Here is a 22,910-nt window from a genome sequence, read left to right as displayed (position 1 = left end):
AAAAAACTAATAAACATTAAAAGTAAATAATAAATTAAAAGAAATAAATAAAAATAATTTTTATTCCCTTTAAGTTTCTTTTTTTCTTTCTTACTGAACACCACTTTTTACATTTTTTGGCACATGTTCCATCACTGTTAATGTTTAAAATTAATTGAGTGTAATCCAAATTGGTTTAGTTTTATGTCAGAATTTTCGGTTCCATCTTTAATATTGAAAAGAATCATTGTGCTTAAACACCTATTTTGGAAAATGTTTAACACTGATTTTGAGCAATATCCAATTTTGTAAAATATGTCTATCAAATTATGTTTATTTCCTTATATATGTTTTTAGCTGTATCCAAAACAAACAGCTCAACAATTTAATCTTTTTAAAAAATTGCCGATTAAAAAAGTTTTAATTTTATCAGTTTATTTAATTTTTCATGAAATTCATTATTTTAATTAAATATTTAAGAAAGAGTATGTTAATAAATATGTTTTAATAAAAATTGACCTTTTTTAAAAAAATAGTCTGAACATAAAAATTGTCTCTTTATAAAAAACAAGAATAAGAACATTTAAATATATTTGTAATAAGTATATTTGTATAAGTACATTTAATGTTAATATTAATGGTTCAATATACGTATAGATATATACAAAATTGTTAAAAAAAGTAAAAACTTTCATAATTCATCACAAACAACTTATTCTATACAGGTTGTCCGAAATACAACAAATGTGGCACACATACAGAATTTAGTGGTGGGATCTTTCCAAAGTTTTCCTAAAGGAATGCAGTGCCTTGCATTTCTTCAGTTTCTGCTGAAACTGTGCTGACAGCAGGTTCAATACATTCAAAGAAATGAAACTGCAAATTTCAAAAAGTTCTGATTTTATAATAATGAAGACTCTGCAGAACAATTTAATGTACAATGAAATATTTGAAAGAAATACTAAACTTTAATATGTGTGATGTAAAATGCACAGATTAAACTCAAACACATATTAAATATTCAGTTACTTTTTAGTATCTGCTCGACATAGCACATTTTGTCGCATTGTGTGAAAAATTATCAAAATTAAGAAAACCATCATTTTTAACCAAATTAACCTACACAAAAATTATAGAAAACAGGAAGTCTTCGAAATAATGGAGAACTTGTTGTTCGGGTACATTTTTAAACTGATAATGCAACATATGATTAGCAATAATTACAATAAAACTATAATCAGTAATTTTAAATCTCTAACAATAACAATTTATACAGTTAGAAGATACTTTTTTCTTAAAAAAATTTGATAAATTCTTAAAATGAGCAGTAAATAGCTGGAATCAAATGTAAAACAATTTATGTTCAGTTATAAATTTTAAGCATTGAAATTATACTCACTATCATAACAAAGAAGAAGTTGCAAGCCTTTGGAATTGGGAAGAGTGACTATAGTGTGAGGTGTAATGGAGCCCTGAGACTAAAAGAAATATAAACAAGAACATTAAAAACTTTTGAAATGCTTTGGACAATGATTAAAATAAACTAAACAAAGGAGCAGACTATATATATATATATATATATATATATATATATATATATATATATATATATATATATATATATATATATATATATATATATATATATATATAGGTACTTAAAACAAGAGAAATTCTGACATAAAATTACAAAACAATTAATTATATCTATAAAAAATCATACACAGAAAAAAAAAAGATTCTGCACAATCTAGCAGAAAATATATTGTGTAAAAAAAGGCCCATCAGCAAAAAATAAATAAATAATATAAAATAAAACAATAATACAATACCAATGTGTAAGATGCAGCAAGTATATAAAAATAGAATAATAATAATAAAAAAAAATACTTGTATAAATGCCTTTCTAATTTAGGACCCAATAAATGTTTCAATGATACCAATTCTTTTTAATTGTCACACACATTCAAAAAACCAAATTAGTTCATTTTAATATATATTTCATATGAAAAATCACATGTATTCCAAATTAGTTTCAATTTCCTATTAAAAAAAGTTCTTTGTTACCACTGCAGCAGAATGCTTCAAAATTTAGTGTTTAATGTTAGTATTTTAAGGCTTTTAAAGACAATTTTTGAAGAAAAAACATTATGAATGCAATTTTTGATTATAAAACAGATTTTAATTATATTTTATGAAGTTTGATAAAACCTTAAATAACCCAAGAATACAGGGATTAAACATAGGAACTTCGTATATTAAAACCAGAATTTTAAAAAGTATATATTAACTGACATTTATTATTCTCTATGCATACATGCACACTAGCAAAGATTTCAGATTATTTAACATAATTGCAATGAAATACAAATCATGAAAACACTTAATCAGGGAGCTACTTCAATTCCAAACTTCCTTACGATTTTTGTGTATTGTTTACTACAACATTAACTGCTTATTATATCATACTTATTTATTAACCTTTTCAAGAGGGATCGACAAGACATCTAGGTCTGTAGGGGTATCTTTCTGCGACTGGGGGTGGAAATTGTAAAAGGTAGTCTCTGTTCGTAAAAAAATGGTGACGAGAATGAAACAATTTTATACTCTCACTGTTTTTCTTAAACACCGTTCACTACTTCTTTGACTATCGTATTTAGGGATAATACAAGGGCCACCAGAGAGGGACTCTTGTGCTTTTGTATCACTTTATAAGTGCAGAAATCCTTTTTCAGTGGTTTTATTAGATTCAGCATAAAAAATTAAACAAATAACATTTCCCATATCGTTTTCTATAATAAATTATCAGCCTATCCTATGTTATTATAACTTATGCACCTTCAAGCATTCATTCATTTGCACCATGTAACACTTTGTCAATCTTTTTGTTTTGAAGTTTATCAATGCAGAATCTCAATAAATAATATTTCAATGTCTACAGGTACATTTATGTTTAAAAAAATTAATGAATGGAAAAAATAATAGAAACAGCTTTTTCTTTTTTGCTGTTATATCAATCCCTCATTCACAACAATTTTTGCAAAAGCAAAATTTAAAGAATCAAGTCTTAGTTTACAATAACATACAAAAGTTTTAATAGCTATAATTATCAGTACCTATAATAATAACTATTTAATACATTACAATTAATATTTGCAATTTTAGTACGTTTATTAAGCATTTCACCTTTAATTTCTATCAAAAAAATTTTACAAGCTGTTTTTTAACATATTTATATTAAAACAAATTTTAAACAATTTGTCTCTGTTCTACAATAAGTCTGAGTAAAAATAGAAGAAATTTAAATAATTTTTGATGCACGAAAAGACAATTTAACTACAAATATAACTATTTGAATGTATTTTTTATCTTTAGAATTGTTAAATCTTTTCAACTTATGAAAATACGTCACTTCAATCAATGATAAATAGTTTTTACCACTTTATTTGCCGGTTTTATGTTTTCACTATTAATGATAATAACAATAAAAACAAGAGGGGGAAACGAAGATAATTCTACTATAATTCCTGGCTAATTCGATTGATCTGTTCTTTTCTGTAAGAATGGTCGTTACTATTGAAAATTATTTAATCAAATAAATTCCCTTAATCTTATTTACAATATTATATTAAATAAATTGTGCGATACATAAAAAAACCATTAACTACAATAACTTGGTTAATCATTGACAAAAATTAATACAACATTTTTAATTTAATTTCATTTTCTAAATAGCATATATCGTAATTTAAATCACTAACTCAAAAAATGCTTTAGCCAGTTTCTAAATTTATTTATAACATATCACTCAGAACCTTATTCCTCCAATCTCTTAGTTCGAATCAAATATGTGCTTTGATTTCCAAAGAATTTTCTTTTAAAATAGCTTCCCAACAAGTAATACATGAATATTTCAATTATTGTGCTTCAGTTGCAAATGATTCATATAAAATATTCATATTCAAAACATCATGTCATTTTCTTTTTGTACCAAATTTCATAAATGAATGCATCTTACAGAAACTATGTAGAAACTATAATAGAATTTTTTTTTTAAATTCAGGTAATAGATTTATGAAATTTTAATGTCAGTAACCTTTAATGTATTTTATGAATGAAATTTAACTTATGAAATTTTAATGTATTTTAAAATTTAGTTCGATGTAATGAAGATAAACCAACGAGATATTATTAGACTTCATAAAAACTAACTTAAAATTAAATTGAATCTAGCACAATGAGAGGGGAAGAACACGAAAATTGTCACAAAAGAAAAAAGATTAGGAAGAAAAAAAAAATACCATTTATGATTTCATTACAAAAAAAGCATAAAAAATACAGAATTATAAATTACAATTTCAAAATCCGCAATCTTTGAAATCATGAATGAAGTTATAGCTAAAAACTGTAAATATATACATGAATTTTTCCTACAAAATAAATATCTTTATTAAAATTCATAGAAAAATAATTTCTTCTTGTCTGCAACAATTATATTCAAAATTTTAAAAATCCAATAAGCACCATATTTATACCAAAAATAGAATAGAAACTCAAAAAATATTATTTATTTGAGTTTATTTAAAATATTTTACTTCGATATTTAGTTCAATTTGAGATAATTTACTTTGACGGTTATGATTACTTTATATTTTTATGCATAATCAAAATTGCTATTCGTTAAATTAAAATAGCAATAAAGAAATTATCTTTGAAAAATAACTTTAAAATATTTTTTTAAACAAAAAAATTTACAAAATTTAAATTAACTACAAAAAAAGCAGGAAAGAAAACAGTAGATGTATACCCAAATTTATAATTGATATTTGAAAGTAAGTGGGAAATGTAAACAAAAAAATTTACAAAATTTAATTAACTACAAAAAAAGCAGGAAAGAAAACAGTAGATGTATACCCAAACTTATAATTGATATTTGAAAGTAAGTGGGAAATGTAGAAAACATTTTCTACCCTTATGAGAAAGTGTTGCATAAAACAATAAAACACATCTCCCAGAAAAAGGTCAAAGCTGAACTATCTATATTAGAGGTTTATACTTAAAGAGTTTTACAACAAATAGCTTTACAATTGTATAGATTAGGGTTGTAGTAGAAAAATGTGGCAAAATAAATTGCAACACTTAATGAAGTTTCCACTCTTATTCTACTTCAAAATCCACATTTCATTACTTTTTAGTCAAAGGATACATATTTACACCCCAAGTTGATTCAATTATTGAATAACTGAGTCAGCTCTTTAAATATAAGAACTAAAGCTTATTTTTAGCTAATTCGCAAAGTTCTCTATCAAGAATAACTTTTTGGTAATAAAACTAGTATTTGATCAGAAAATTATCAGTTTATTTAGGGGAAGTCATAAGATTACAGGGTGGTTCAAAACTATACGTCAAAAATGTGAAGGCAGCTAGAGGTGACCTAAATAAACTGATTTTGTATAGGAATGTACAATATATGCTCAAATGCAGTGTTAAAAGTGCTAGCATGTAATGCAGTATTACTCCCAAGTAATTGAAAAACAAGTTAGATAAAAGATTTATTAACAGTTCCTAATATTAACAGATTTATTAACAGTTCCTAATAGCTTGCAACCAGTCTACAATCAAATTATAGAATTACTTAATAGAGCGAGTATCAACAAGATTCAAAGAAGTGGCGCATGAATTGGTGTTCATTAGCAAAAACAGTCAGCACATTTTCAGTGGCAACCAGATCTTTAGATGCTTCAAGACTATTGATTGTACAGGTTACTTGTTTTATATTTGACCCCACATGAAGAAATACAAGCATGTCAAATGTGGAGAATGCGGTGGCCAGTTCAGGAACGTAAGAAATATATAAAAAGCAAGCAGCAATGATATTTTTATCTGCATCAAAAATTAGGATTAGAGCGCATGAAGCATAAACTAAAAGCTAAATAATGTATTCATATTTAAAACATACCCGATTGCGAAACTATCCAAAAGGAGCGCAAGAAAAAGATCAACGGAAATATTATTATTCAATTAAGAAATCATCAAGGTGCTTAATGAAGTGGAAATAGATGCAGAAAATGTTTAACAGTGACTATAAGGCTTCTAAAATGTAAAACTATCATTTAATTTAAAGAAAAGAGCTTTGAAGTAAACTAAATAAAAGATTTAAAAAAAGTTAATTTTATGTAAAATAAAAATTTATTTATTCAAGTGTAAACTATCAGCAAAAATAAAATACAAAACTTTATGCATAAAATTTACATTTCCTTGAATCTCTTACAGATTGAAAATTGTCATCAAATCCGAGGAAATTAACTCCAATGAATTTTTCCTATGATTTATCTTGGTGATAAGAATTTGTGTGACACCTCAAAATTTTGGCACGTCTAAAAAGATACTTGTATAAGGAATGGGGCAAAATATTAGGTAAACTGCACCATGCATACACATAAAATTCAGTGACCTGCATACAACTCTGCATTAAATGCAAAGGTCTTCACTTTGAAAATTTGTTATTATATTACAGGCAATAAAGTTTTCAAACTCATTTGAAACTCTGGTACTGATATTTTTCTAAGCTTTAAAGTTGTAGAGCATGCGTGTCAGCTTATCTCTTATAACTCTGTAATTTTAAACTATGCACAAATTTTCAAACAAACCATGGAGTGAGGGATATTTGTGTTGCAGTATGCCACTTATTGTAAGTTTTTAAGACTAATTTCGTATAATTTATAATAAATATCTTCCACGTTATTATGTACATCATGACAATCAGCCACAAAATGTCAAGATATGAACTAAAGTGATCTTCAAGAACACAGAAACAGATTCCTGTGGCTAAATATTATATTAAAACTATTAGTCTAGTAAAAATAGCATGTAGTCTAGTACTCTAACAAAAAGAATACAAACTTTACTCACTTAACTATTCTTTTACTCTAGTTACATCAGAAAAAGAATAAGGTAAACTACTAAGAAAACAAAGACAAAAAAAACCAAAAACACAATTCAATGACATCTTGATAACCACATGCTTGAGAACTAAATTTAACATCAATAAACCAAGTCCTAAATAAAGCAAAGAGAAAACTTTTGTTACTTTTAAATCTATTATATGTTATTAACTCAGAAAAAAAACTTCTTTTTATTTAACCAACATATTAGTCATTGTGTTTCTTTGGATTATTATTTTCTTAAGTTTACTAAAGTTGCAATTTTTAAAATACCATATTTATTGCAATATAAGCCACCCTTTACTTTTCAACGTTACTGAAAATTGAATGCAGCTTAGAGTCGAAGGTGTAAAAATTTGTTGAATGGGAGAAATTTAGCTTTTACCCCTTTCAAATGGAAAAATGTAATGATCCATTCTGGTCACTGCACTAGTCACGTTCCATAGGTATATCTTTAGCATTCAATCTATCCTGAACATGATTGTCTGCATAACAAATGCATAGGATTTCATAATAGACAACTCTTTGTAGGAAAACAGCGACACCAGCACCGATTCCAAAGTCTGTTGTGACAGTGGGAGTGACCAATCATTTTCAGAGAAAACCACAGAAAACTCAAGCATCAGTTACAAAAAAATTCATTAAAACTCAGAAGGATATCAAAATAATTTACTCACATGAGCGGGTATATAAATATCGTAGACATCACCAGAATCCAAATCTAGAGCCTAAAAACCTTCAGTAGAACCGTACACTACTTTGAGCCAAACACCCTCTTCAATCGTCATATCTATTAGAGCAGGCCAGTGAGCTAAGTCTGCGAAAGACTTGAAGGCCATGAATTTGTGATACGGTATTGGTGCCCATTAATAAATTTCTATGCTTTCTTTCAAGGCGATCAAAAGGAGCTTTATTCTTTCAAATTCGACTGGGAAAAAATTATAAAAACAGTCACTCTTTGGTATAGTAGTGATATATTACTCATAAAGTTCTTAAAATTATAAAATAAAGAAATCAAATTCTAGTAAGAACTGGACTCTTAATTAGAATTAATCATCATTACAATGCTGTGATAAGTAGTCTAATGAAAAACCTACAAACAGGTTTATAAATAATATTTGTTATGCTTTGAAATGGATTTACGTTTAAGGTTATACACATTAGAATTGATGTAAATATAAAATTCAAAATAAAATTTTAAATATTAACATCACTAAACAAAGTAATCATACTTTTGTCAAAAGTAGACACTTTACAAGAATTCATCACTGTTTGAGTCATTAAAATGAATAGTCTAAATATAAACACTGCAAGCTGTTTTTTATAAAGAAAAAACACACTTATAAATACACAGTGGTAACTCGTTAACGTGAACATGCTTAACATAATTTTTTTTAACAGGGTGTGTAGCCAGATTTTTCAACAAAAAATAAGTACCTTTTATATACTTTTTAAGCACTCTAATTAGGATCTGTGCAGTAATAAACACATTTTTTTTTCTATTGTTTAAAGTTCTTACTTTATAAACATAATAAAATTCAAAAGAAACAAAATTAATTTACAAAATTCACAATCAATAAAATTCAAGAACATTTTTAAAAAAATTACACAATCATGATAAAGTAACTAGTTTCTGATAAATATTGCAGAGAAAAATGTGAAAATCGTGTCCTTTTTTGTAATTTAGAACGAGAATCGACAAGGCAAAGAAAAGAAAAATCTCATTTTAAAATATAGAAAATTATGCACTTTTTACAAACCCGAATTAAAAAACCACCACCTTTAAGGGCGTTTAAAGAGCGCAAATAAAAAATAAGCACTTTTTAAAAATGTTACGCACCCTGTTTAACATGAACTAATTTTTTATTTCCTGCCAAATTGAATATGTACATAATACTTTAAAGTACTTTTAACATGAAATATCTTTTAAGGTGTACTTGAATTTCATTGCCCTTGGATTAAAATGTACTTTAAATGTGAACAAAAAATTCAGTTCCCCTTGAACAGGTAAGAAAACTAATCATTCACAGTTCTACATCTATAAGAGTTTTTTAAATGCTTTGTTATCGAGTTATTAATTACAGCAATTAAATTAATGTGTATGAATTAAATCTGTTGAGAGAGCATTGTTGTTGAGCATTACAGGAAACAAGCCTTTTGTACTCTGATGTGAAAAGAGTTTTCTTCTACCTCATGAGTGTGACAGTAAAGAAGCATGCTTTCTTTAAAAACCCATATTGATCCTTTGTTCAATATGAAGTTATTTCTCCACCACTCTCGTTCCAAGAAATTGATATTACTGAACTGCATTTCTAGAGATAAATATGTGTGGAGCAAAGATTTTTCTTAAATTTCACTAACGAATACTTTCATTTCCTCACGAATACTTTCATTTTTTTTTGTAATGAAAAACGAAAGCTTGAATCTTTTTTTTTTTTGGATACAGTTGATAAGTTAGAAGACTTTGGGAAAGCGTGCGTCAATAAGAAACCAAAACAAGATATTACCAATTATCTTGTTAGTAATCCTCTTTAATTTGTGCAATGAATAAATTTTTCTCAAATAGTTACTTTTAACCCACTGATGGCTCTGCACAAAAAAAGTTGGCTTTGAACCTGCAGTCTTCTCCACATAGCAAAATGGGTTTTGTCCATGCTAATAGATAGGAGAATAGTGCACAGGTGAGAAACATTCTTCTAATTTTACCTATTTGCTAAACAGCCAGTAGCATTAGTAATTTTTTATTTGCTTCAACAGATTTAAAAAAAAAAAAGATAGAGCACCTGAAGTAAGAACATTTTTTAATTAAATTCATCTGAACTAAAATATTTTTAGCTTCCTTTATAACTTTATTCTATTTTTTGAAGTAATTGGTTGTATTTATTATGAGATTTAAAGAAATTATTTAATATAAAGCAGAAATAAAAACTAGATATATATTATAGTACAATTATAATTATATGTTTCACACATAAATAAATATGAAATCAAATATATATTAACTTACATATTTATAATGGGGATATAACAAAAAGCTTTTTGTACTACAAAAAGCTTTTGGTACTACAAAAGACTAGTTTTACAGACGCTTTTATTATGACAAGGCAATTAGGAGGGTTTATACTAGACTTTAATCTTCACTTTTCTTGAAAATACAGTAATTGGAAAACTGAAATGCTAAGCATTAAAATTTTCTTTCAAAAATTAAGATAAATTTTCAGTTCTTCTATTCTGCTTTTGTGTATAATCTTTGTTTTTTATATGCGTTTTTATAATAGCGCTGCATTCTTTAAGAAGTTTCTGATAGACATTACCTCCTTCAATGTTTTATGCATAATTTTTTTTGCAGAAAATATTATTTTTAACATTAAAGTTTTGTTTTAAGAATTAAGAGAATATTCTTCTTTATTCACCTTTACAACTTTAGCTTTTTTTTTTCAATAGCAGTTAGTTTTTTCTTTATCTTAAATATTTCTAATTATCTTAGTATCTAATTATCTTTGCTAACTTAAACATTTCTATTAAAACTTTTTTCCCTTTACCCCATATCAATTATACAGCTAAGTTTCGATTATTTTTCAATAATGACTAAACTTATTCCAATATAAAAAATTTTTATTCATGTTTTTTAATTAAAAAAAAAGTGTTGCTATTCGGTCAATTTTCTTTGGCCAAATATTTGGCTTTTTGACTATTGGATACATTTCTAATTCATAATAGAGATTTAAGACAAGAAAATGCAAATTAATAACAGATATAGATGTTAGAAAACATGTATTGTAAGATTTTCTTAAAAATAATTTCTGAATTGATAATGTGAACTACTTTCAGCATGAACAAATTTTCTGTCTCCCTTCGAGGTGACATTAAACAAGGTTTGACTGTATGTACATAAAATTAGAGAATAGAAGAAAATAGAGCTACAAGTATGCTACGAAGCATAGTAAATAACAGCTTTCTTCTTTCTTTTTTTAAAATTTGTGATAAGTTAATTCATACAGAGAAGCAGTGCATAGCTGAATAAAATTTTGATACAGTGTTAACTTTGACGTGCGCCAAATAAATATTTATTTAGTATTTCTTTTGAATTGTAAGCATAAACACTACACATAAATTTATGGACATAAATACAAAATTTAGATAACATAACACTTATGCATTAAATTCTTATTTACCTATTTCAAAATGGATAGCACATTGAAGATCTCCTACATTTATCCAACCACTTCTTTTTTCAATCTAAAATATGATCATAGTTTTGTTAAGTAAATTGTTTTCATCAACTATAAAAAAAAGAATGGGCAAAAAATTAACTTCTTAAAATATTAACTTAAATAAAAAAAAACTCATTTTAGTAATTTTTTTTTTTTGTGTGGCTTTAATGCTTTTGTAATGAATTTGGGGCTTTTCATTAAGCATAACAATAACTTTTAAATAATTTACCACTAATATAGCAACCACTAGTAAAAATGGTCTAAAATACATTTTTTTAGACCTAAATAAATCTAAATAATAAAAAAAAAAAACAATTTAGGTATAGGTGTAAAATAAAAAATTATAACTTGTTAACTTAGTCCTAACTCTATACTATAGACAAACAGCATGTAGTGAGCATTTATGCAAAATTTCAATAAGATAAGGCAAACAAATATTTAAAATATCACACTTACCAATAGAGAAAATAACAAAACAGGTTTTTAGCTGCAGTAACTGCACTTATATTTAAAAAAGAATGAAACGGGGAAGAGAAGTGTAAAGGAATGTAAACAAAAACTGCTGATGAGTTAAGAAAAAGTATTGAATACAGTTATCATTCAATATCAGTTTAAATCACTGACTCATTAACCTTTACTATTGAGAAAATAGCTGAAGCAAAATTTAAAAGAATAAACTAAAAAATAAATTAAATTCTTAAAATGTTTAATGAGATAAACACATTTAAAAAATATTCATCATTTATTAAATCAAACAAAAAAGTGGTGCTAAAATATTGAAAAAACGAGTAAAATAAAAACCAGTCTGTGCTCTTTTTTTTATTTTATTTAGACACAATAAAAATAGTGGGTACATTTAATTAAATTTGTTAACTAGCTATATTCTCAAGATCTGAATGTCAAAGATAAATTTGACATCAATTCCAATTTAACTCTCAATGAAATAATAAAAGTTATAAAAACTTTCACAAGCCTTAAAAGAGCTTAATCTTTAAAATGCTGCTTATAAAATAACAAAATCGTTTAAAAAAATTGAAGCTATTTTTTTAATAATATATGACATTTAAATTAAAACCATTAAAATTAAACAAAAATACAGAAATTAATTTAGCCACTGTAGTATTTGTAAAGTTTAATATTGAAACCTTTTTTTATTTATTTAAATGTAGAATACCAGTTAATAAAATTAGCCACTTAATACAATCAAACTTCCTAAGAACGAATGATGCTTTATTAAGTGACAGGCACTGTATATTATTAAAAGACAAGTCTTGCTGCAGCTCCCTATAAGAAAATGGGTTTTTAAACTTTTATAACTTCTTCTCTAACTAGGACAAAAAAAAAGTTTGGGAGAGATGAAAACGAATTTGTATTTAATATTGAAATCTGAAATTTAATGATTTATTTATAATAAGCTTAAAAGTATATTTGGTTACCGTTAATAATAAAAAATAAATGAAATCAAATACAAATTAATTACATTGTCTAAAATCAAAAGCCGAATCATAAAACATGCATTAAAAGCTATTTCAGTTTCCCTATAAGCTAATAAAAAATAATTCATTAATAACTAAAATATAACTGTAAGGAATATATAAAAAACAATCCTGAACTTGAATATGTGTTAAACTGATAATACACTAACTAATACTCACTCCATCAGTTCTTAATATTTTGCTCCTCAGCCATGAGAAGTAATATACGCATACTCTACATTTTTCGCCAGACACTGTGACAAGAATATTTTGGCCATCTAGGACTTCAATTTGCCGAAATTTTTTCCTCGATATTAACTGGTACCCCTTACCTTGACCACTACGGTCAAGAAGCATGAGTCCATTCTCTGTACCAATCAGCAGATTTACTCCTAAGTAACAACAGTTTATATTAAAAAAACAATAAAGTAAATTTTAGCTACAAAATTAAGTTCAAAAAGAAATTTATATAAAAAATGATAATTCCAAGCAACAGTGTGATAAAATATTGCTATCAGCAATTTAAAAATTCCACCTAATGCTTAAGTCACAGTTAGTAGCACAAACAAATAAATAAGTAAATTACACAATGCAATGAATTTAAACTAGCTTTTAATCTATTTTAATAAATGTTAACCTGCTTTAATTCCAATTAATATCAGCAAATTACTAATTAATTTTTTTCTACAAAATAATTTATAATTTTATTATGCCATATTAAAAATTTAATGTCCTTGTTCGTTACCCATGAGAAAACTTAGAAGGATACACAATAAAACATTTAAACATCATGTTGCAATAATAATGAGTGATAATTTATTAATAAATTAATAATGTAAGGCTTACTGTTTACTTTTCACACTAAAAATAAACACCATCAAAGATTTCCTTTGCGAGCAGCAGAAACGATCATCGCCTGGTAAATTACCTTGAAAAGGCAAGATCCGCTGTTTGAAGTGAAATTATTTAGTTGGAAGTGAACTCATTTATTTAAGAAGGTTGAAATAACAATCATATTTTAAAATAAAACAATTTAATTTGATAACTATTAATGAAAATAATAATGAAATTATTAACGAAGTTAAACTCATAAAATCTATATGAAAAATATTAATGGTTAAAAGCCTAGTTTTTAAAATATACAAAACAATGCCATCCAAAAATTTTAAAACAATTATAGTCTTTTTCTTTGTAAAAAAGCCAGCAGTTAAAATATGCAAGTACATACAAACGTAAGTCAATATAAAGGGCTATAATGTATTCAGTCTTGTTCTAAATGTATCACGGTTTTTTTTTAAAAACTCACACCTAATTTTATCACTAATCTAGCACTAAAACTAAATCAGGTAATTTGGATATAAACTTTTGATGTTTGAGAAAAAGGATTTTGTTTTCAAAAGGAAATGAACACATTATGAGGAGTGAAATAAGAACTAATAAGCACTTTATAGGAACCCTGTAACAGAATTTAGGTTTCAGGAATAATATTTACATAATTTACTTTGCTAAATAATCGTGTATCAAAAAAGAGACGGAGAAAATATTTTTTAAAAAGTGCTCGATTCTCACTCCATAAGGCAGCACATAGAATATCAGAGTTGAATCGTACTTTCTTATTTCTGGAGTGTCATCAGATGACTCGTGCGATGTTGGTGTAACATTGACACTAACATGGCTCTCTCTCCTTGGAGATGGAAAGGGACCAGTACCATCACCGAACCCAAATGTGAGAAAAGAGCACTTTTTGTGTTGTAGTTGAGGAGGGGCCTTTCCAACAGCTTGCCTATACTGTTACATAAAAGAATAAAGTTATTCAATTAGAAAAATAAAACTAAGAGGTAAACAGACAATAAAGCAATATAAAAAGCAAGCATCAAGAAACTATAAATATTAATTCATGCTGTATTATTTAAAATTAGTACAGCAAACAAAGCCAATACTTATTTTAAAAAAAGTGGTGATTTTATTTTAACATTTAGTGCAATTGCAATAACACATAAAAAATTTTTTTAACACTTACTTCCTGATATATATGCAATAAAAATTAAGATACTTTTATTATACTGATTTCTTTAGAATATTTAAAGCAAAAGTCAAATTTATACATAAGTAATATTACTTTTCATTTCAGTTAAAATAAAAACTAAATATTTTCAGCAAAAGTTATGTAATGAATGTATATGTAGTTACATATGTTATAGTGAATGCTAAAAACTTGGTAATTTCTCTTTCCAATAACATAACTAATTACTATTAAAAAAGATAACCATACACAAAAATTTTAATGAGACTCAAAACTAGAATATTATATTATGTTGTTCCATTTAAAATATGTTATTTATAAATTCTAAAAACAAACAAAAAAAATTATCATAATTCCTACTTAAAAAGCATAACTCTCTCAAATAGAAACACATAAAATTTAAGCGAATATTTTATTTAAAAAAAAAATCACATATTAATAGCACATGTGGGTATATTTTCTGATAATTAACTTTAAAAATTATTAATGTTTCAGTCACCAGAATATCTTACTTAAAATATATATTGAATGAGCCAGTTATACAAGTCACAATAGGAAAAAACAAATTTCTTAATTCTAACTAATATTTTGCAGGGGTGACATTAAAGAAAAGGGGAAACAGAAGGGAAAAAAAATATTATGCTTTAAAAACAAATAAGAATATTTTAAGTGCAATAAATGTATCAAGTAACAAATCAACTAGATGTTTCCAAAGGTCTGTCCAGACATTTTGTGAAAGGTCCGTTTTTGTAAAATTGTGAAAAAATTAATCGTAATTTGTGAATAAAAAATAAATGTTAAGTCACATTCTTTCAACCAGGGTCCTGCTTTTGTGAATTTGTGCAATTAGGGTCCTGTTATTGCAAAAATCCTTTACAATGAGTTTTTAAATTGTAAATGGATACAAGATTATGCTCAACACTGTAAAATAATAATAAAAAAAAATTAAATTTTCAAAAATAAACAGCTATTGCTGCCACTAAATTAGAAATGCAACACACAAATATTTGGTTAATCTATACTTAGTTCCTTTGCATTTGTCTTTCTCCCCCCCCCCCCCGCTTCCTGGGAAAGGTTCATTGGATTAGCTAAACAATAGTGAATATAATCAAATCTGTGAAGGGTCCACTTTTAAGTTAAAATATTTTGTTAAGGGTTTGTTAATAGACCCAAATTTCTTCTAAATAGACCTTAATTTTTGAAACCAATGCCATACAGTATGCTTATTCACAGCACTACCCCCTGACACTTGACATATTCGGAGTTCTCATGCAGCTAGTGATAAGCAGTGTATGGTGTACCTGCTTTTATAACAACTAATATTCCTACTCTGAACCGACAGGATTTTTGTCCACTTTACACACTAATTTACTTTTCACTCAATAGCAAAGCAAAGACAGCAAGAACTTTATTAGTTACCATATATATATTATATTAAATATTAACTCATGCATGCATTTTAAAGTTTAAAATATATACACACTTAAATATAGTAATATAGTTAACAATTATGTTTAAATTGAGATTATAGTTCAAAATTAACTCTTACTTTAATTTAAAAAATCTGTGTTAAAATATAAATTTTGGTCAGTAATTTTATAAAAAGAGTTTTCAGAAGAACTTTTGTTTATACTATGGTCAATACTTAAAGTATTGACCGTTAAGTTTTAGTCTAAAGTTTTTCAATAATTTAAGTCTAAAGTTTTTCAATACACTTTTTCTCATAAGTTTAGCTACTTAAAATATCAATATTAATGTTATACCAATACATAAAAGCAATTCTTAAGGTTTTTGATAGCTTTCACTGTGATGGTTTCACACACAGTTATCTTAAAAAAGCTAAAAGTGCAAAAAAAAAAAAAAAAAAAAAAAAAAAACTCGTTCACAATAATTAAGTCTTACTACAATTTTAGTAACACAACAGTTATAAAAATCACAAGTAATACCTCATCTGATATTGTTGAGTCTTGAAGCCCATGCTGTGGTGAAGACTGATGATCAGATGTGTTCGAAGCATGTTGCTGCAAGAGGTCAGGTACAACACCCATAGAATGTGCTAGCGGTCATCCCTATATTACCAGGAGAGCTTCGAGTCCAGGACCTCGATCACAGCCACCGCTTGATGAACTCCGATCTGTTCGCTCCCTATCACTGCAAATAACAAAAGAGCTTTAGTTTTCAGAACTAAACACAATTAAAAAGGAGAGAAAATTTAAAATCTCTGGAATTTAAAGTATAGCAGATATGCTTCTAGTCAGCTACACATTTATGCAGATTTTATTGCTATTACAAGAGTAATACTGTTTTACTACAGTGTGTTCCATAATTCAAGCAGGAAATAATTTTGATTGAAAACACAAGTTTTAAACCAAAAATTGTGATTTAAAAAAAAAACCAACAAAAAAACAACCTAGAATTGCATGTGTGATAGCGCGTTTGAAATTTTAATAGTCTAAACCCAGAACTTCCAGAAATCCACAACACTGGCATTTTATTTTCAATATCCGCATTTTATTAATCAAATGACATAAAACTCAAAGATTGGGTGACTTTTAGAACACTCTTTATTGCAAACAAATAGCATTTTTTCAGCTAGGAATACAAGTAATATTATGTAATTTTTTTAAAATTGTTAATACATGAATTAGAGTAACAAACCATGCCACAAAAATTTGACATCCAACAACTGACAGTAACAAAAATGACTACTAAAACTGTTCCCTAAGAGCTATCTGCTACTCTATTTAAGTGCTACTCTATTAAACAAGATTTGTCTTACTTATAGTTCTGAGGATAATATTATTTTTAATTTTCACAAATAAGCTTGAAACTTATATATCAGTTTCAAAATTAATGCTTTAAATAACTATAAATACATGAAACAATACTGCATTAAAATGATAAACAATTCATAAAATTAATGTTAAATAAAGTGATACATTATTGCATTAAAAAAGAAATGTAAAAAGGTTAGCAATGTGTAATAAAGTAGACATTATATTAAATCATTTAAGTTTGTGTATTTTGAAGAAAAAATAATTTTTTTAAATGCAATGCAAAGATAGAAAATTTTAAAAATAGAAAGGTAGTTAAAATAATAACTAACCATCAAATCAGATAATCTGTTTTGTTTTTGACTACCAGTGATACCACCATCAATTTTTTTATATTTGTAATCTCAACCTCCAAAAAGTTGTTCAATATTTTTGTCATCTGGAAAGAAAAAACATTTTAAATTAAGTGCATAAATAGGCACAGTTACCAACATGAAAATAACAATCCGAGGATTTTTTAAAAATGTAAATTTCATACCAATTCTCAAGTCATTTATATAACATTCTAGAAAAAGGAAATTTTAGAGATTTTATAATCATTTAGAAGAAACTGGTATTTCAAATTTGCTGCACTGCTTTTAGTTAGCAGTTGTCTTTAAATTAATTTGACTACTACTTGTATTTATTATTTTAGAAATAATGACTGGAGACAAAAGAACTGTTGCTGTCATGTGGACTCCAGACGGAAAACAAACTAGAGTAGTTTTGAGGTCTAGAACAGGGTTTCTTAACCTGTGGTTCATGGACCCCCTAGGGGTCCATGAGTCATATTTTGGGGGTTCGCCGACTACTTTTAAGATGATGGGATTAATAATATTTAAATAACATTGATCTTTTTTTTTCTAAAAGATGAAAATACATACATATTTGAAACTAGGTGATTGAGATACCCCAAATTCAGTGCGGACCCTCTAATATCCTTGTCATATTTTTAACATTCTGCACCAACCGGCTTCCCGTTTGAACCATCCGGGGCAATCCCCTGTTTACATCCGATTTGCTATTTTCATAATCCTCTATCGACCCCTCATTTTTTATGAGCCGTCCCTTTGCTCTTTTCTCTTAGATATGCCAGATATCCTCCACAATATGAGGAGCCACATTCGTAAACCATATAAAAGTTTAACATTTTTAAAAACACAAAATAGCCTTCGAATTTTATTTCAATTGAAAATAAAGTAAAGTAAAAATAATTGATGGTTTTAGCAATAATTTTTTTTACAGGGGTTGGTCTGTGACTTCTTAAAAAATTTCAAAAAGGGTCCATTATACCAAAAAGGTTAAGAAACATTGGTCTAGAATGAACATTGCAAACTTGATATCTTAGCATAAAAGTTACAAAACAAAGAATTAAAGATAAAATTTCAATTAAAAATAGCAATCGGAATTCTGAGAAATGACAATGCTCAGAACATTTCAGATTAACAAAATTTAAGTATCACACAATAAACGCAAATTTATTAAGAAAATAAATAAACAAAAGATCAAGGTCCTTGAATATTAACCACTGTCTTAAGCTACTAAATGAATTATTTAAATTTTTATCTCTTATATTAATAATTTCTACCTTAGTAAATTTCTTGTTTACTTTGTTACAGAATAACAAATTACTTATTTATCACTTCAAAAGAAAGGAGAACATTTATAATAAATTTGAAACTAAAACTAGCTCAAAAATAACAAGTGCAGAATCCACCTAAAAAAAAACAAAAATCCATAAATTTTTCAATCTGATGATATCCATATACAATTTTTGTACACATACCTTTTACTACAGACTCCTCCTTAAAAGTAATCAAACAGTAAATATGACGTTTTAAATTAAAACGGCTACTCGAAATAATAATATATTAAATTTAATAATAAATTGAAAACGCTTAAAACTAATTTCGTTGGATTTAATTGACGTGTTTACATAATTGCATAAACAAGCAAATAAATTCATTGGGGTAATAATAATTCAACTTCAACAATTCATCTGCAAGGAACATCGAGCAGAACAGGCACAAGGGCTTTCACACCAGTTACGATTCATTCAAAAGGCACATTCAACAGAACAAACAACAGAACTTCCACACAAATTAACATTAACAGGGCAATTACAATTCAGTTAAATGTATTCATTCACAAGGCACATTCAACAGATCAAGCAAAAGAGGCAGCCAAATAATATGTAACTAAGTCAACTCATGTGAAGAATTTAGTGCCAAAAACAATATTATTTATATAAAAATTACAATAAATGTCGTCAACATGCCTAAATACTCGAGCATGCGAACTTTCATTAGTTAACCAGAAATACAAGTAGCCGTGAATTTAAAAATGATTGTGCACCCTGAAATAGGTAGATACTATTAAAAAACATGCATTTCTATTTTAATTGAATTCTTTAATTTAAAAATCCAAACTGAAAACAAATTTATATGGTAAAAATAAATTATTGGTTTAAAATCAATTTCCAAAGATTGTGCGAAAATATTTTTACACTTTTAGCTTACTTGTCTTCTATGACCGTTTTAGTTTTCTTTGGAATTCAAATTTTATGAGAGGTAAGATAAAAGCGCTCAGCAAACTGTTAAGTAAACACCTTAAAAGGGAGCAGAAATAAGAATAAATAGCTTTAGTGTAAAGGTTGCTGGTCGAATCCTTTTACCCTGGACTTTATTCCAAATATTCCTATTTCCTGGTATATATAAGTACCGCAGTGGACTGATCGTTAAGACATGGTTCCCAGGCAGATCACTGAAGTCAAATGTTCGAATATAACACCAATTTTCCTAAACAACTCGTAAACAATTTTGACTGAAATAAAATTATCGCCGATTCCCAGAAAAATATTAGTTGCTAAAAAATTACCTTCGATTATCTTCCTGGATCAAGTATTGAGAGAAATTTGCTTTCGTAGAGAACTCTTTGGTGCAACTATCCCACGTTTGCGTAACATGGAGAGGAAAACCACGAAAACTTATTTTGGTTAGCCTGACGGCAAGGGGACTTTAACCCATGATCCGTCTACCGCTGAGGATATTTTACATCAGCACTGTGGACGGTGAGAGCCGGGTGCGGAATTCGTATCGACCAGCCATTGTATCCTACCAGGTTTACCTGATCGGGAGGCGAGCTCTCTATCCCCTGAGCCACCACGGCTCAATACTATCATTTTTATTTTATGATCATCGTTGAACAGCTGACCTAATTCTGGGTTTCGATTACCAATGTTCAATTCTGTATCCTTGTAATTTTGATCACAATCCAGAAAACAAGGGAGCTCCTGGATCAGTACCCCCAGAGTTTTTGATTTGTTATGGGAACATGGAGGACTTTGTGACCTGACTGATTTAACGGGCATCAGTCACTATTTACTACATGGGGAGTCATCGGCCGGTGATCTCTTCGACATGGACCCAGTATCCTATGAACTAGGCTATCCTAGCCCTCTCTTGTAATTTTATTTTATATCCGATTTTGGGTCCTCTCTTATAGTTAAAATTGGGGATTCAAGGTCACAGTCACTTCCTTCGTCGCTATGGTAACAATGTGACTGCCAACAATGCCACTATTTTTATTCAAGCCGCAATTAATGAATATCTATAACTCATAACTGTATATTATTATAATTACGGGGGTGGGGGAAAGTGCGATATGCGGATACTGTGGTGAAGTGTACAATCACCGCATTATGTGGTTCGGGCAGAATATCGAAAATACGATATTTCATTTATGAAAACCAATGTTATCATTTGGGATGTGAGCAAAAACTCTTATCTGGATGAACTGCATAACTGTCACTGCATTAAAAAAATTGAAATAATTAAAGTTTGTACAGACGAACCTCGCTATAGTGAGCGTTCAAAGGACGGAAATTTCGCTTCACTATAACCGGGACTTCTCTATAACCATTCCGCAAACGATTTTAACTAATGGTTCCAAACTCCCCCCCCCTTTTATTACGCATTATTTAAATTATTGACACATAGAACGAAATACAAAAATGACTGAAAAATAATACGTAGTAACAAAAATATGATCACTTTTTTTTTTTATTACTCTTCGTCTTGCGTACAAAAAAAAAATTAGTTATCTTTAGTTGATGAGCAATTCTCAATATCGCGAATATTGAAACACTTCCCGACTCTCCGATAATTTTTCTAGAATTTATGTTATTCCGCTTTTTATTAAACCTGTCAAACCAGCCATTCGAGCACTTAAAAGTAATCTCACCCAATCGCTTAGCAAATTCATCGGCTTTGACTTGAATCACTTGTGGCCAGACCAGGGGCCCCCATCAGGGGGGAAGGTGGGCGCACGATGCGCCCACTTAAAGCTTGGGGGAGGGGGGGGAGGAATTTTTACTCTAAATAAAACGAATAGTTTTTTTTGGGGGGGAGGGGAATTTAGAATTTGCCCAATAATGCACCCAAAAGCTTGGGGGGGGGGATGGGGGCCACTGGGCCAGACATTGGAAGAGGGCGGCTTCTTTGAATGCTGAACCCATTCAATAATGAAGCACACAAGAAAAAATGCGTATTGCTACATTCCATGCTATAGATGGTTTTTAAAAATCGGTATATGTATTTGTTTTGAGGTAGACATTTCAAAATTATTGCAAAATGAAGAAAATAAGATGAAAAAAAGTGCATACTATCCAAATTCTCTTCTGTCTTTGGTTCACTATATCTACAAAAAATAACATTATACGGGTGCAGCAAGGCAGGGGAGCGAATATTTCGTTCACTTTATCCGGGAATTCACTATAAACCGTGTTCACTATAGCGAGGTTTCACTGTATTCTCAACTTGGTGATTCATGATATTACTGAATTCACGAACGCTGATTTAGATAATAGCAATTCTTCATTTTTTCTTTTTAAATATAATCTCCAGCTTGCTAGATTGCTTCTCATTATGTTTTTATTTAAATATTATTTTTTGAAGAAAATAAAATAAATTTTTTTTTGTTTTTTTTTGAGAAATAAAACTTATATTTAAGAACTATCGCATTTTGTGAATTTGCATTTATAATTGTTGATAAAAATTTATTAATAATTTTAGCGTAGAAAAATAAACGAAACACTAATTCGTATCTCTGAAGCAATAAATTTGTGAATCAATCATAGACACAATGAATGAGCAAATTTATGAAACAGAGAATTAATAAAGTCGTCAATCAATTATTATCAGCGATTCAATAAATTAGCAAATATTTGACTTAAGGAGTTGATAAATAAGAGAATGCATGTATCAACAATCGATTCATCAGAGACTTAATCATCGAATGCGTGATTTAACAGGTGAGTGAATTATTGAATCGATAAATATGTAAAAGAAAATGAAAGAGAATCAACACATTACTGAATCAATAAATGCGACTAATACTGAATCAATTACTGAATGCGACTAAGAGTTCAATCGACTAGAAGTTCAAAGAATCACTGATTACTG

The 22,910-nt window shown here is 27.9% G+C and overlaps 1 protein-coding gene across 4 annotated transcripts in view; it reads right to left on the bottom strand.

Moving 5' to 3' along the window:
- Nucleotides 1–19,958, bottom strand: part of LOC147802085 (serine/threonine-protein kinase mig-15-like) — a 38,409-nt gene extending 18,451 nt beyond the window's left edge. Inside the window, exons 1-8 of one of the 4 annotated variants that reach the window (XM_087153759.1) lie at nt 19,727–19,958; nt 17,742–17,848; nt 16,582–16,786; nt 12,793–13,004; nt 11,099–11,162; nt 7,601–7,851; nt 1,379–1,457; nt 739–855 (exon numbers count right to left, since the gene is read on the bottom strand). In XM_087153759.1, coding sequence (XP_087009885.1) covers nt 7,790–7,851; nt 11,099–11,162; nt 12,793–12,969 — 303 coding nt within the window. In that variant the 5' untranslated portion in view covers nt 12,970–13,004; nt 16,582–16,786; nt 17,742–17,848; nt 19,727–19,958 and the 3' untranslated portion in view covers nt 739–855; nt 1,379–1,457; nt 7,601–7,789. Of the gene's footprint in view, nt 1–738; nt 856–1,378; nt 1,458–7,600; nt 7,852–11,098; nt 11,163–12,792; nt 13,005–14,221; nt 14,401–16,581; nt 16,787–17,741; nt 17,849–19,234 lie in introns of all 4 variants that reach the window. The other 3 variants (XM_087153758.1, XM_087153761.1, XM_087153760.1) reach the window with 3 other exon arrangements.
- Between the last annotated feature and the right edge of the window lie 2,952 nt (nt 19,959–22,910).

Source organism: Parasteatoda tepidariorum, chromosome 10, assembly GCF_982258835.1.
Source record: "Parasteatoda tepidariorum strain Cologne lab strain chromosome 10, Ptep-v5.0, whole genome shotgun sequence".
NCBI classification, from domain to species: domain Eukaryota; kingdom Metazoa; phylum Arthropoda; class Arachnida; order Araneae; family Theridiidae; genus Parasteatoda; species Parasteatoda tepidariorum.
The sequence above is the reverse complement of the archived record's forward strand: the minus strand, read 5'-3'. Positions and strand labels throughout refer to the sequence as shown.